Below are 17,744 nucleotides of genomic sequence, written 5' to 3' on the forward strand. Positions count from 1 at the left end.
TAAATTTCTGTTTTACTATATCTTAATGTAACTAACTCGAAATGACGGAAACCTTACACCGCTGAACTAATACATACAATTTTTCAACACATACCTAGATGAGAAGGAGGCCTTCTGATTTCGATTTTGTTGGTCAAACGCTAAGAAACAAACATTTCAGGTATTAAATACTTTGACATTTACTATACGTATGCGTAAATGGATTGGTTCATTATTGAAGACCAAACAGTCTTAAAATTGATGACATTCTCTGATGTCTCTGCTGAGCATGTCTCATTGACAAACTTTTATTTTTTTTTCTTATTTCATAAAGTTCAATAGAAGGATTCAACCATGCTAGAAGGTGAGAACTTTTCATTTTGAGGCCTTTTATAGCTGACTATGCGGTATGGGTTTTGCTCATTGTTGAAGGCCGTACGTCAATCTATAGTTGTAAGTTTCTTTGTATTTTTTTTTCTCTTGTGGAGAGTTGTCTCATTGGTAATCATACCACATATTCCCGTTAATATTTTGAAAGTATTGGAGAAAAAAAGCATTTGTGACGATTGAGAAGTCTAGCATGGCTCAAACATACTCTTAACACAGATGTCGAATATTAAATCCATTCTGAATGGACGCGTCTCCTTGAAGGAAAATCTGTAACTGCTCGAGATATATCATTAGTTACATGATTAAAAGCATCTGAACAATAAATACAGGCATATCAAAATATTACTTAAATTACCTGCCAGAAAAACTAATTGAAGATCATCTTTCTTTGGATCATACTTTTTGTTAAATGCAATGGTAATATCAAATGTTTGTCCACGTCTCACAACCAAATCTCTTGCAGTCTCGCTGATATGATATTCGTCAGTCACGTGATTTTTGCTGTTGTTAAAGACGTTAAAATCTATGTCCTCGACCTGAAGGTCTTGGTTGACTGGGGGTTGTTGAACTGAAACAAATAATATCAAACGAAATTATTAAATAAAAAGTTGGTGTTCTTTTGATGTTGGGTTGCTGTTTAACCGCCATGTACCGCATATCTATTTTTATAGACATAAAAACGACAACAAAAAGGGTCTATGTGATTATGTGGAAATCAATAAGTTAAAGAAAATTGATAAAAAAAATCAAAGCTCAATTTTTACTAATCATCAACTTTATGACAAAAGTTTCAAGTTGAACAAAGATACTGAACTCAAGGTTAAATTTAAAAAAAAAAAATGGAAGTCCTTAAAACCATACAAAACCAACCGTTCAACTATATGAACAACCAACGGAAAGAATGGAAAACAGTTGTCACATTCTTGACTTGAAAAATCAGTGACTTTTACCTGGCTTAAAACATAAATACCACAGTACAATTTAGTTCAATAATATCAAAATTATCTACCAAGTAAACTATAATCAATTTCAAGTAATGGTGGCTTTACCATGGCTTAAAAAATTACTGTGCATTTTTTTGCTGTGTTACATATTGTTTTTCGTTCCTTTTTGTACATCAATAAGGCCGTTAGTTTTACCGTTTGAATTGTTTAACATTTGTCATTTCGAGGCCTTTTGAAGATGACTATGCGGTATGAGCTTTGCTCATTGTTGAAAGCCGTATAGTGACTTACAGTTGTTATTTTCTGTGTCATTTGGTCTCTTGTGAAAAGTTATCTCATTTGCAATCATACCACATCTTCCTTTTTAGAGAAAAATAACCTGACACTTTTTTTATATAAAAATATAGTTTGATTTCAAACAATATTTTGTTAAATCAACACATTAAAAGAATAATTTAGGATGGAGCTACATACATTGTGTAACTAAATGTACCTCTCGGACGATTTGCCTCTGTCGAATGGTTCCTTGTCAGTTATAAAATTTAAAGTACATCGTTTGGAGTAAATTGCAATGAACATACCAATAGAAGGTTGCCAGAACCATAGATGTAATACCCATAGATAAAGTTCAACAGAAATCCCCCGCTGATCGCTATTGTTAGATAAAGAGAAGCCTATAGAATCTTATTGTCTTTGATGTTATATGTGTGTTGTCGCCAATCAATTTGACTTGATTGGATTTTTTATCGGATAGCGCTAGTCGACCCATCATACATTTTATTATTATCGTAGTAAATTAGAGTTACCTCCCTTACACTTAAAACTAACTTCCTGACGAGAAAGCGTGTAAAATTTTGTGTTCAATGGTACCAAACAGGGGAAAATCGGACAAGATTTACAGTTTCTACAGCCAAAAAATGAAAATGCCTTAGGAAAATGAATGCTTCTGGTGAGTAACTTTAACTTAAAAGACGGAAATGTTCCTGTAAGTTCCTGAAAAAGGGAATGACATACATCTATTCAGCATAAACAGACGGTTCTATTGATATATTCCAACATAGCGTCGAATCGCGTCGAAAAAAAATATATTTATTTTTTTCCACATGAATTATGTGATAAACTTAGTTTTTCACTGTGATATAATGCAATTTAGGTATACTTTTTTTCCAAATAGCTCCAACATATAGTGATTTACATGTACATATTATTATTAAAAGCAATGCCATATGATTAAGAAAAAGAAAACACATCATAATAATAGTATGAATGTGCAGCTGAAATAAATGTGTAGTTACAACAAACATGTACGGTCGGTCAGAATGTCTAAATATGAGATTTATTTAACTTTGTCTTGGTCAGTTGTCAAGTAGCTGTTTTAAATTAATAATTTTAACTCTTGGAGCATGTTCCTTCTAATACTCTGTAGGCACACATTTATGTAAGACACATGCAAACACATTTTAATTTAATTTTCAGGTTCAACAATTCATCAGGAGATTTTGAGAAATTTTTGTCGTTTGTGTGGTAATAAGCAGGCCGTAGTAAGTAAATACCCTGTTTCAAAATTCAACTTAGGAAATGATGTTAAAAAAGCACTAGATATTGACTTCTCATTTGATATTTCATATATACATCCACCATTTATATGCGATTGTTGTCGTTTAAAGTTCTCAAGGTGGAGGAAGAAAAAAAAATTGAAATTAAAAGCAAGCATAAAATTAATATTAATGTTTTTGAGTTTAAAGAACATGACAACACTTCCTGTTTAATATGTGAAGATCTTGTTGACAGTGCAGTGATCGATAGTGACTTTTTAGATTGTTGCAAAGATTTTGGTTATGCAGTGACCGAAAATCAAAATGATTTTCTAATTTTTAAAATTGCTGTTTCTACAGAAAAATATAGTGAACGAATTTACATTAACAAAAAGGACAGAAATTGGCAAATTTTTATTCATGATCTAGATAAATCCAAAAGCAAGCACTTTGAAAATATACCGGGAAAATATTCCTTGAAAGGATTATTGAAACTGTTAACAGAATTAAGAATTTGTGAGGGTAACAGAGGATTTGACGAACTATGTCGAGGAAGGTCAGAGACCAATCCAGCAGTATTTCTTGCGCAGGATGGACAAACTGTTTCTGCTTATGAAGAAGTTAGTTTTAACCATGTTAAGACAGTCCGTCACAGCAACTGCTAACATCAGAGGGACGTTGTGAAGAGTGTACAAACTTTAGAAAAGTATTGTATGTAATGCTTAAACGTCATGAAAAAAAATAGAAATTGACCCCACAACTTTAAATTCAAAAATTAGAAACGATTATTTAACAAGTGACCAAAAAGGGGATAAACTATCAACTTTGAAAGAACAAAATAATCAGCTGAAAAGAAAATTAACTGATCTTGAAACAAAACTATCTGAAGTATTATCCAGTCAAGGTGAACATTTAAATGAAAATTTAGATTCCTCTTTGAGACAAATCATTTTAGAACATGAAGATAGTTTAAATTGTCTACCAGATAGTTCTCCGCAAAAACTTCTTTGGACTCAACAACTAAAATATGTTAAGAAAACAGACAAGCGTCAAATGAGATGGCATCCAACCATAATAAAGTGGTGTATAGCCATTCATAGTAAGTCATCAAAAGCATATGATCTTATGCGAAAATTAGGTTTTTTAAATTTGCCACATGAAAGTACTTTATGGGATTATACCCATTTTACAACAGCAACATCAGGATGGAATTTAAAGATTGTTGACAGAATTAAAGATGACATAAGATTTGAAAAACTAGAATAATTCCAAAAGAATGTGATCCTTCTTTTTGATGAAATTAAAATTAAAGATGGACTTGTCTACTCGACAGAGACTGGTGAACTCATTGGATTTCTCGACTTGGGAGATGTGAATAACGAAATTGAAAAACTTGTAAATATTTGTAGAAGAGGTGATGATTCAGATGATGAGTTGCAGCCTTTAGCAACTCACATCATAGCTTTTATGGTACGTGGGATTTTTTTGAAGTTTTTGGTCACTTTCCATGCACTGGTTTCAACAGTCATCAACTATATTGGAGTGTTTGGTCAGCTATTGGAATTTTAGAAGGTGCTGGATTTCATGTCCGTGCTTTGGTTTGTGATGGAGCGACTCCTAATAGAAAGTTTTACCGAATTCATGGTGTGCAGCAGGATAGCTTGACATTTTATTCGATGAATAGATACCGATCTGGAAGCAGAATATATTTTATATGGGTATTACATCTATGCCAGAACGAAATAATGATGATAATGTGTCAGTCATTCTGTTGATTGTTTGTTTATTTTACCGATTGTAAAACAGCGTTGACTATCGTATGTTCGGTAAATATAAACATTGCGTATAATTTTTATGGTCAAATGTTTACAAGTATTTTTTATACAAGCTTTAGAAACATCGGATAGAAAAGCAGAAGGTATTCGACCTGTTCTAAAGTTTCTCAAGGAGAACAAGTGTATCATATTTTCCCGGCAAAGTACTTCATTTCCCCCTGCAAATGTTCATTTGTTTAATTTTCTGTATCTAATTTATTAGGACATTAATTAATCCGCATTAGTGAAACGCGGACACAGAAGAATAAACTTCATAACACATATGTTTATATTACCAGCAGACAGCAAACAGAAAAAACCATGTAAAGATGAACAAGTTCACACAAGTTATCGCTATACAGACAACTGCTGATTAAGCATCACGAATTAAAAAAAATAAAGCAGTGGTTAATTCGGTGCTCAGGAAGGTTAAGAGTTCCTGGTCTACCCGTCGTTTGATGATGGTAAAAAAATTAATGCTATAAATATATTTAGTGCTGTACACATTTCGGATAAGTTCACTTATACTAACTCTTTAATGACTGAAATTTACTATGCTTGCATTTAGCTATCGATTACAATACTTTTACATTTAAAACGTGAATTTTAACACTTTTACATGTTTCCAGACATAACAGATATTTTTGAACAGAATTTAAGGAAAAAATTGACATTAAAACACTTTAAAATGTATATTGAAGGAGTTATAAATATTCATATCACCTTTAAACACTAAATAACTATATTTATCAAGAAAAATATATGATTTAAATTGTGCATTTGATTTGAATTTGTCTCAGCAGGGTTGAACTAAATTCAAATTTGTATTGCGTATTTAAAAGTAAAAAAAAAAATCTTATGGTTTATTTGGTTGCTAGGTAATTGTGCATTACGAAATACATGATAAATACCTACTTAGGAGGTAACATTAAATGACAAGTTTTCTAAAGATTCACATAATGATTACTTAATTGCGAAACATTCAGCCGGTTTACACGTACGCAAACAGGTTGTATTCAATTTAAAAGTCTTTTTTTTATATACTTCATGACAACTTCGGGTAAAGATCAGGGGCCAATTTCACAAAACATCGTAAGTCTAAGATAACACTTACGTCAAGTCTTAAGTCAAAAACCAATTTCACAAAAGAACCTACGTCAAAACTTACGACCAACTTTGATCGTAAACTTAAGAGTGCCTCTATCCACACTTAAGTGTCTAAGAAATACTTAAGACCACTCTTACGATTATCTTAAGTATTTATCAAATGATTGCAGCGTTGCCAATTTTTTTCTTTATACGCCACTTACGTAGAAAAAGCATATGTAGAGACCGTACGACCCCACTAGATATGTATACAGATGCCGAGATAATAAACCGCTACCGTTTTCCAATTCAAGGGCCAACGCATACACATATTAGCACCTTAATGTATATCAAGAAAATAAATCTACAATTTTGCATCATATATATTGTGGATCTTATAATGAAGATTAAACAGTAAACATGCTTGGAAGAGAGACGCATAGTGGTCACTCAATGTCCAGTGGCTAATATGTCACGAAATTCAGGATTAACGTAATTATACGATAAAATAACGGTTCCATAGGAGAGCCTAACTCCGGTGTATGGACACATTACAAGGTGACAATGAATATTACCCAGGGAGAGGCGGTGATTCACAAGCTATTTAACGAGCACCAGCATATGGCATAGTATGAAGCAGGGATGGGGTAATCGTAATCTGTAATCATAATCGATTGTAATTGATTACATTTTTTCAAGTAATCGACAGTAATCTGTAATCGACCATATTTTCTATTACATGTAATCGTAATTTAATCGATTACAGCAAAAAGTATGATGTTATCATCGATTACTTTCGATTACATTTCGATTACTTTAGTAAAATAGTTTGATAAAATAAAACCTATAATTTAAATGAATATAGAAAAATGCATATATTCATCAGTTTATAGTATTGATGAAATAAAGTGTATCATTATTACTTGAGAGTTTATCATATACCTTAGATCTCCATTTGGATTAACCTGATCTCCTTAAAAATTTTACTATATTTCCAGCTTTTGAAATAAGCGATTTCAATGTTTGTAAATACTTCTAGACCTTTTATATAATACACAAAAATGTTTAAAATAAGAAAATAAATTCAAAATAGGAAAATACATGTAGTCCGCATTTAAGTTATGTACTACATTGAAGTAGTAAGCGTAATTGTGATATAATTCCTTAAAGCTTGATTTTCAATTATAGTTCCAATTTATCTTAGAATAGATAACCATTGATTCCTCCTAATGGTATGACATTAAAATAAGGAAATAATACAAAATTCACTTGATTTGGAAAGTTTGAATAAGTAAGAAAATTAATAAAAGCATATCAATATATACTCGACATATGCAACATACTACCATTTCATCAACAGACCACAGCTCATGTGGGGCATTTGCATCATGGCTTAATCTACTTTCAACACTAACAATTTGAACCAAAAGGGTTCTCCTTGTTTAGTGAAGTATGAGTTTTGCTAATTTTGTAGGGCTTCATAGCTAGTTTAGAATGAAGTACAGCAATCGAAGTGTTGTTATACTTTTATAAAATTGAGAATGGAAATGGGGAATGTGTCAAAGAGACAACAACCCAACCATAGAACAGACAACAGCAGAAAGTCACCAATAGGTCTTCAATGCAGTGTGAAACTCCCGCAACCGGAGGGTATCCTCAGTTGGCCCCTAAACAAATATATAAACTAGTTCAGTGATAATGGACGTCATACTAAACTCCAAATTATACACAAGAAACTAAAATCAAAAATCCTACCAGACTAACAAAGTCCAGAGGCACGTGACTTGGGACAGGCGCAAAAATGCATAGCTATGTGTCAGGTTTTTACTCATAATCGTTATTTTTCATATTTCCCTTCTTATATTCATAAGACGAAGTACCTGTGCGCTAACCCTGAGGAGATACTATCATAGGACTCATAATAGCTGCCTAAAATAAGTGTTTTTGCTTACCTCTAACAATTCTACTAATTTTCATTGATAGTTTTGTATTTTAATGTCTATAACCTACTCAGTATTCAAACAAAGTGCACCATGCCAAGAAATCCTCGCTAAAAACTCCGGTGGACCTCCTACGGCACCCATTAGTAGATACAGATTTAATTTCATTCAACAAATTAATTTATGACCTGCATGCACGTGTCGATTAGAACACGACAATGTACCAAATGGTCAATATTTATCATCCGTGTAATTTGCTCTATGGGGTATTTGCAAACTTTCAACGGAGGCAATTTCATGGCATGGGAGAAACAAAGAAGACCATTCACATTTAGTCTAACTTTTCTTTTTAAATATTTAGAGTTCACAAGATACAAATATTCCGTTTGGAACACATCCTTTTATCCCTTGAATGAGACTTTCCAATTTAATATAATTGCTTTCTAATCGATTAATCTATGTACAGAACGGGCAACTCTCTTTATTCAAAAATAAAATCTACACTACCGTTAATTACACATGCTGTTGTCTGCTTGGAGTCCCCGCCTTAACATAAGAAATTGCCCAACTCCAAAATACTATATTCCTGCATTACATGATTTGTACCACGTTGGACCAACATTTATAGAATAAATACCAAATATAGAAAGTTGACCTACAATTCAAAACATAAAGTCCGAAGGCACATAAAGAAAAAAGAAGATTTATTTTTGGCTAAGGGTGCCGGTTGTACCTCTCTGCGTTTGAAATAAACATGAATATTTGCCACTTTACCTTTTCTGTTTTATAAATCCTATCCCTAAGCTTTCTATTATTTGCCAAGAAATCCTCGCTCATAACTCTGGTGGACCTTCTACGGCACCAATTAATAGATGAAGATTTGACCTGCATACATGTACGTGTCGCTTATGCAATCAGGGGCGTTTCCAGGATATTTGAAAAAGGGGGCGTAGAATACAATCTGAAAAAATTTTGGACCTTTTTTTGGCTAAAAAAATAAAATAATTGTGAAGTGCACTAATGTAACGGTTCCTGACTTGGAACATGTAATTTAATAGTTAAAGTATCAGGGTTGATGCCGAATTCTCTCGATTAATTGTCTACGGTACATTAAAATGAGTGAGTGGATCCAACCAGCAGAAAACCAATAACGAGAAATTCCAAATTCTAGGGTATAAGGCGTTACTTTACATTTCAATAGTCATAGGCCAGGATTTTAAGAACGGGAGGCATAATTCCAGTTGCCCTTGTATAGGGTCCACGGGGAAGGTCAGAAGCTCCTGGATTTCAACAATTTGGCATCAAATCATAAAGTATTATAACAGCCTCCATGATAGACAAATTTGTGAAAATAGTCTGCCTTCGGATCATTCAAATTATGTATTGATTAACATGTGGATATCAAATCTTTGGTAGAAGTTTTAAATTTTAGTTAAAAGGTTATATGAAATTTGCATGACAAATGAAAAATAAATCTTGATCGATAGCTTTTTCTGAACTAATACCCGTTTTGTTAAGATATACCTTTTCACAGTTTTGGTCTTTTTTGGGGAAAATGTCGTTTGTGCTGTATTTAAACCCCTTTATCATGAAATTTGTTTTGCATGCACACGTATAAAAATTGCGGTTTTTATCCAACGCAATCATAGGTTTAAAACATTGTTTTCAATTTAGTAGATATAAAAAGATGTGGTATGAGTGCCGCAATGAGACAACTCTCCATCCCCCGGGTAGATGTAGAATGGCCATTGGGGAAATGTCACACAAAACAACCATTTCATGTATAGATTTACTTACCGTTTTGGTTGTTTAAAAAGGTGTCCCAGTCACCCATCGGATAGGGGAATCAGTATAAAATGAAATCAGAGTATGTGTTTAATTAATGAATATGATAAATTGCCATATTCAATACAATATAAGCTAATGACGATAGTTTTTTTTTTTTTTTGCAAAAAGGGGGGGGCGTACGCCCATTACGCCCTTACGTGGACCCGCCCCTGTGCAATGTAACAAATGATCAACATTAGTTAATTCAACGGCCGAAGCAATTTCCTTGCATGTATAAATACATAAATAAGTAATTGCACTTTTTCACTAGAATGAAGGGTAGACCATTTTTTCTCCTAATTTTGCCATACTGTTACATGGGCAATGAAAAAAAAACAGTGTTGTACCTTTCGACAACCTGTGCCCAACAGGTACTTGTTTTTGTCTTGGATAGTCAGGATTTTGCCCGAACTTTCCCCTAATCACAGAAATGTTGGATGTAACTGTGCCAGAGAGTACAAGAAGCTCACTCTCTGAATAGTGTGGCTTTCTTTTTGTTATTTCCATCAGATCTACGTGGAAAGTATTCCGTTCCGTTTTGTTTACATAGGGAGATACCGCTGCGCATGCTTCGATGAAACGAAAGTACGTTGCTAAGGTATTTATATCTTAAGAGTGGTCGTAAGATAAGACTTAAGATTTAATCGTAAGAGTGGTCCTAAGTGTAGGATTAAAACTTACGATATTCTTTGTGAAATTGTCTTAGGATTGCACTTAGGAAAGTCTTAAGTATAACACTTAAGACTTAAACTTACGATGTTTTGTGAAATTGATTCCAGACTTTGATGGCAAAAATATGCAAGTGAGAATGCATTAAATCAATATCAGAATAATCAAAATAAACTTTATCATTTTGCAGGCTTTGGTTTACTGAAAATATATTTGGTGTAGAATGCACTGCAAACAACTGACTAAGGGAAATAAATCAACGGTATATAATGGCGTGCATACATGTTTCATACATGTATCATACATGTGCCTTAAATGCCTCTGTTTATAAGGCAAGATCAAACACGTTTTCCAAAATTTTACCGCCAAAGCCTTACGAAGGTTCATTAAATAAACTGCAAGTTGTCAATTGTTATGTTTTTATTTTGTGTTGTTTATGAAATTGTGTATATATCTGATCAAATATGTGACACTATAATAAAATAAATCATTATTATTTATTATTATTATTATTATTATTATTATTATTTTATTATCCGAGATTGCTTAAATGTATATAGAATGGGAAGCAACGTTGCAAATATTATTCAATTGTAAACAGGTATGTTGATATTACCGGGAGACGATACCTAGGGGACAAAAATACAACACCATGGTCAAACTATGTATATTATATTCAGACATACGACATAAAATGTTTAAAAGTCTGCGCTGGCTTTACAAATGATTGCAAAATTAACATAGAACTACTAACCTCGGGTAGATGTCTTCTTTCTCTAGAGCAAAACCAAACCATTTTCAAAAATGTCTTTGAGTTTATTAAAAGTTCGGAAAGATTTCAAATGGTCTAGGTAGCAAACCATGATCGCACACACATCATCATCTAAGAAAACTTCTTCTCCCTTTTTTTGTCCCTTTTTTTTTGTGTTTCTGTTTTCTAAATAATCATTTATTTATTTATATATATATATTTTTTTCTGTATTATTATTATTTTCTTTTTCTTCAATTTTCCGTCTTTTGATCCATATTTATATATATATATATACCAAATAGATATACCATTCTATACATGCAGCTCATACATATATTTTTGTATTATATTGCTATAAATGTTAAATGGAAAAGACTTCATAAGTCTGTTTGACTTGTGTCTTATCCAATTTGTACTTAAACAAATAAAATATGTTTAAACTAAGAAAAACCCCGAAAAGACGGAACAAGTCCACAAAAGTTAACACTAAACAGACAACTGGTGATTAAGCAACACGAATCCAACAAAAATAAAATACGTATAACCACTGAATACAAAATATAATTCCACTAATGGGTCCAAATAAAATAACCTAATCTCAGACTAATACATTTTTGACCCACCGTAAAGGTATATAAAAGTCATTTTTTTTTACTTTGTCGAGACGAGACAAAAAGCTTGTAAAATTTGTGTTGACATATATCGAAAGTTACCAACGAGAAAATAGTGTTATGTAAGTAAACTTCACTACCAATTTATTTAAAGAGTTTTGCAGTTACCGGGTAAATGATGGTCAAGTCTGTATTACCGGATACACGATGGTCAAGTCTACAGTTTCCATGTAAACAGTGGTCTGCAGTTACAGGCTAAACTATGGTAAAGTCTGTATTTACCGGGTAAACGATGGTCAAGTCTTTAGTTACTGAGTAAACGATGGTCAAGTCTGTAATAACCGGGTAAACGATGGTCAAGTCTGCCGTTACCTGGGTAAACAGTAGTCAAGTCTGCAGTTACCAGGTAAATAATGGTCAAGTATGTAATTACCGGGTAAACGATGGTCAAGTCTGTAGTTACCGGGTAAACAATTATAATCAAGTCTGTAGTTATCTGGTAAACGATAATCAAGTCTGTAGTTATCGGGTAAACGATTGCCAAGTCTGCCGTTACCAGGTAAACAATAGTCAAGTCTGCAGTTACCAGGTGAACAATGTTCAAGTCTGTAATTACCGGGTAGACGATGATCAAAGCTGACATTGTTAAATGTACACGTGGTATAATGCATATCATTTATAAAAAAAAACCAAGAGTTATGAAATTCAAAAGAAAACAAAATGAAATGCAAATTTCCATTTAAATATGTTTGTTACGAATCTTTTATTCCCAATATTAACATTTAAACACATAGTATATAAAAAAGAAGATGTGGTATGAATGCCAATGAAACAACTATCCACAATAGACCAAAATGACACAGACATTAACAACTATAGGTCACCGAACGGCCTTCAACAATGAGCAAAGCCCATACCGCATAGTCAGCTATAAAAGGCCCCGATAAGACAATGTAAAACAATTCAAACGAGAAAACTAACGGCCTTATTTATGTAAAAAAATGAACGAAAAACAAATATGTAACACATAAACAAACGACAACCACTGAATTATAGGCTCCTGACTTGGGACAGGCACATACATAAATAATGTGGCGTTGTTAAACATGTTAGCGGGATCCCAACCCTCCCCTAACCTGGGACAGTGGTATAACAGTACAACATAAGAACGAACTATCAAATTCAGTTGAAAAAGGCTTTACTCATCAGATGGACAAAAATACAAGTGGACGTGGCCGGGTACTTATACATCCCGACACAAAACGACACAATGAACAGATCTGAGAGTACTCGCAGTTATCTGACAGCTAGTTCAAAGCCACTAACAACTAATAAAAAAATCATTCATCTAAGACTAAACTATCAATCCGTACCATGTCAAAACATGGAATTTTTTTTATTAACCAACAATGCATATGTCTGTGCATACAGAACGTCCATGTTTATGTATCCGATTTTTTTAAATCAATGTATAAATGTAAGAAACTTTAGATAAGTACTATTCCACTTCAGACGAACCCATGTACAAAAACATATTAAAACACAAACAATAGTGGAAAAAACAAAAAATAAAACTTAACATTCAGTGACACCAATTGAGAAAAAAGTAATATAAAGCTTTACTAAGGAAAAAAAACACGATTACCTGTTGGTGGTACCACTAGTCTTCTACCATGACTGGTAATGGATGTTCCTGGTTCACTGTTTGGTTGTCTATATCTATTTCCACGGCGATAAATAACTTCAGAAAATGTTCGAAATGGTGAAGTGGTAGGTGTTCTAGAATGCCTGTAATATGGTGTTCTGTATCCAGTTGTGCTTCTATTAATATACATTCTCCTCATCTTGTTAATAATTTCTGTATGAACATGTTCAAATTATTTTTTTGTGATTTTAATCAGTTAATTTTGTCAAAACATTACTATCGTTGTCCTTTTACACGATTGTAGGCCGTACGGTATCCTATATAATTGTATGGCAAGCCGTTCTATGTTCAAATCATTTTTCGAAAATTTTACACACAAAGAATTTAAAAAAAAACCACTGAGATTAAAAAACCTAAAAACACACACACTGAGAATAAGAAATTACACACTGAGATTTCATAAAGACGCACTGAGATTACGAAAAAGAAAAACACACACTGAAAATTGAAAATTACACACTGAGAATTGAAAATTACACACTGAGATTTCAAAAAGACACACTGAGATGAAATAAACTGAAAAACACACACTGAGAATTTAAAATTACACACTGAGAATTTAAAATTACACACTGAGATTTGTGCGCACTTTTTATGCGCACATATCTAATTAGCATACGTAATCTTAATCTATTACAAGCTTAAAACAACTAGGGGACAGAATTCGTTAGTCCTTCAATCTGGCGCCAAATGTTTTATAAGATATATTTGCAATACAACGTTAAAGACTAATAGAACAAGAAAAATACCCACTTTCTCCCATTACAAAATATAACCAGAGACATGTATTATATGTCTCTGATATAACCAAATGGTGAAAACGTTATTAAAATTATAAGAAATCATTGGAACAATCTACAAAAAGACAAACGATGCAATGACATGTTCACCCATGTGTCTATTATAGCATATAAACGTAATAACAAAAATATAAAAGAATACCTTGCGAAATCAGGGTAACAGTTGAAAGATTTTTGAAAAAGTACCTATGCTTAAACAGTTTTAAGCAAACAATCCCGATACACCGTTAGCAATAATATTAATCTGAATTATATTGACTTATATTGACAGTGTGTAATTTTAAAATCTCAGTGTGTAATTTCGATTTCTCAGTGTGTTATTTTAGGTTTTTAAATCTCATTGTGTAATTTTTTCGAAAAAAGGGTTTAAACCTAGTTTTGACAAGAACGGCTTGCCATATAATTGCTTACATGTGTATATCCACTTAAATTGAACATCTTTTTGATTTATTTGATGGGTTGTTCAGCATGTAATGGCAGGAAAGAACCGTAAACGAGAAATCAAAATGTATGAGTTAAAATTTCTTCAAATACCTAAGAAGAATTACTTTTTAAAGTCACTGGACGTGGTCTATTGATAATAGTTATCATTTATGTTTTATCATAGGGATTATTGAAATACATAAGAGACGTTCCTTAATTGATTAGCTGTCATATCATGGGTTATATTGTATTCTAAATTACTTTCACCCGGTTCAAACCGTGTCAGAATATACATGTTTGAACAAGTGAACTATTACCGAAACGAACAAACTTCGCTCATAGCACAAGAAGCTACGTCAGCAACAACAAAATAAACAAGAATGTGTCCCTTGTACACGGATGCCCCATCCGCATTATCATTTTCTATGTTAAGTGGACCGTGAAATTGGGGTAAACACTCTAACCTGGCATTAAAATTAGAAATATCATATCATTAGGATCATGTTTACCAAGTTTCAAGTTGGTTGGACTTCAACTTCATCAAAAACTACTTCGACCAAAAAATTTTAACCTGAAGCAGGACAGACGAACGGACGAACGAACGCACAGATTAGAAAACATAATGCCCATAAATGGCGTATAAAAAGCGTCGATTTGTCTCGGCTAGAAAAAATATCGCATGACCTCCAGCATTTAAAGCAAGTCTACAAAAACGGTTCTCCGTCATTGATTACTGCTACCTAGTATGTTCTGTACAAACATTAAGGACAGTTCTGGATACATTACATTTAAAATAATTTTGACATTTCAAACTGTCTATCATTCATTGTTGCATATAAAAGATCAACCAAACACTAGTAGAAAAACTACTGGTGAAATTGCACATGACTTTTTAGAACAGGAAGATTATGCAACAAATTTGCATACATCGTCAAATTCAAATAAATTAGATTTATCAAATGCAACTTGTAATTTACTGAAATTTAACACCAGACCTTAAATTATTCTAAACTGTAATCCAAATATTTACATGTAAATGGGAGCTCTAGAAAACTTGCCAAACAGACATGATGAAGGTCACTATTAGAACATCGACACACCATTATACTTTAGGTAAAATCATTAAGCTTTTTGTGTTTAAAACTTTGTGAATCATAGCAGCTTCAATCATTTACTGATACAAACAATTTTGAGATTTTTACCTACTTGAAACATTAACACATTCACTTTTTAAACCGTAATAATTATTCATTGAAATGCATTATATAGTCTCAATCACAAGGAATTGTCAGTTGTTAGTTACTTTTTGAAAACTCACTTTCAAATATATATTTCCTTATATTATATTTCCCTATATATACGACGAACAAAAATAAACCATGTAATTTCTCCTTTAAACTTTTTTCAAATATTATAAAACCAAAAGTTAAAGTGTCTGATTTTCTTACTAGTAGCAAGTCCATTCTACAGCGACCTCAAAAGAAAACTAAAACATAAAAAATACCGAACTCTAAGGAAAAATAAAATCGGAAAGTCCCTTATCAAATTGCAAAATCAAAAGCTCAAACACGTCAAACGAATGGACAACGACTGTCACATTCCTGACTTGGTATTGACATTTCCTTATGTCGAAAACGGTGGATTAAACCTGGTTTTATAGCTAGCTAAACCTGTCACTAGTATGACAGTCGACTAAGCAACTAAGTATAGCATGCTATGCGAAATTATGATTAGGTTGATATCAAGTGGATTAAGTGTAAAAACGTCATTACATTCCAAGAAAAAATTATCTTGCGCAAAAACATATTTAGTCGTTTTAGAAAAATCGGTAACATTGCAATGCATTAAACCATTCAAACAGCTTGAATAGGGATATTATCCTAACGGTTCTGCTGTGAAGTTCTAAAATCTAAGCTCTTGCAACAATCTAAATACATGTACTTTTAACCACTTGCACACAAATATATTACATTATGCTTTGACTCGTTTCTTGACCGTCCAATATTTCCTTTAAACATTTTTATTCAAATATATTATATTTTTTGGTAAAATTATATATTAAAAGAACTTACCGAATTTGAATTAACAAGGTAACTTAAGATTCAATAATGTTTAGCAATTTTCCTGTATGGTATATACTGTTTACTAGTGATATCAAAAATGTGAATGTAAAGATAATTATGCACCGCTTTCTTGAGTGTTTACCGTTTTAAATCAAGGTCCACCCACATTACAAACGCCAACCGATGTCAGGATTGTCGCTGATTTGATGTTCCCTTTAATACAACTGTTATTTAATATTAACATATTGAACTTACAAAATATCATGATCAGTTATAGAGCATTTGGTTGCAAAATATCAAGTTTTTAAATTAAAATATGGGTATAACTGTAAGTATATACTTTAGATAAAATATTGTATAGAATTTTAATATACAATTATTCCCCAAAATGTACAATATACTAATTTGCGTCTATGTACAAAATACCTTTTATTTAGTGCACACAAAAGAGTACCTTAACACAGTATGAAAGTAACGATAAAAAACTCTTTTTCGCACATAATGTATTTTTCATTGTTTTCGATACATAAGTCGGGTCCAAAAAAAAAAAACATAAATAAAAAGAATTCTGCATGATTACAAATATTTCGGAATTTATTATTGTTTTCAATTCAAAGACATTTGGGTTTTAATTTCAGTAAAATATTAAACGGGTAATATACACTTATGTACAAAACTGACGCATCTGTAATATTTGCCACTGAAGTTAAACAAGCAATGATCATGGAATTGGATTGTTTTAAATTTAAGCTTTCCTGTCAAAAAATGTAAATCAATCTCGATTAAGGTTCATAATAACCCTACATGTCAATGCTAATGTACTTGCTGAATAAAAACGCTCATGTTAAATAGGAAATAATGTGAAAAGTTTGTGTATGTCGGCTGAAATAAATAAATTAGACTAGTCAAATGCAAATTTAATGGCTTTGCGAAAACTGACAAGATATAACGAAGGAGGCTGCTGTATTTAATATAGATATAATGTAATGAATTGTGTATATTCTTTTAATGAATTAAGATTTCGTTTTGCAAGACCAAATAAATTATGTTGATTTCAATCTTTTGCCGATACACACAGTTGAAGGATAGTTTGTTGATATGAATGCATTTACTTTTAATAACTTTGGATATAATAGCTTATAAAAATTAAATGGTTTCTTTCACATAGAATATTTAGTTTTTCCAGTTACAATAGATCTCGCACTT

General features: G+C 32.3%; 1 protein-coding gene across 1 annotated transcript in view; it reads right to left on the reverse strand.

The window, feature by feature from the left end:
* LOC143080109 (hemocyte protein-glutamine gamma-glutamyltransferase-like) overlaps positions 1-16,678 on the reverse strand; it is a 31,287-nt gene extending 14,609 nt beyond the window's left edge. Inside the window, exons 1-3 of the mRNA XM_076255789.1 lie at positions 16,548-16,678; positions 13,193-13,405; positions 725-937 (exon numbers count right to left, since the gene is read on the reverse strand). Of these exons, the coding sequence (XP_076111904.1) occupies positions 725-937; positions 13,193-13,391 (412 nt within the window). The 5' untranslated portion in view covers positions 13,392-13,405; positions 16,548-16,678. The remainder of the gene's footprint in view (positions 1-724; positions 938-13,192; positions 13,406-16,547) is intronic.
* Between the last annotated feature and the right edge of the window lie 1,066 nt (positions 16,679-17,744).

The sequence above is a fragment of the Mytilus galloprovincialis genome, chromosome 6 (genome assembly GCF_965363235.1).
Source record: "Mytilus galloprovincialis chromosome 6, xbMytGall1.hap1.1, whole genome shotgun sequence".
NCBI lineage: Eukaryota > Metazoa > Mollusca > Bivalvia > Mytilida > Mytilidae > Mytilus > Mytilus galloprovincialis.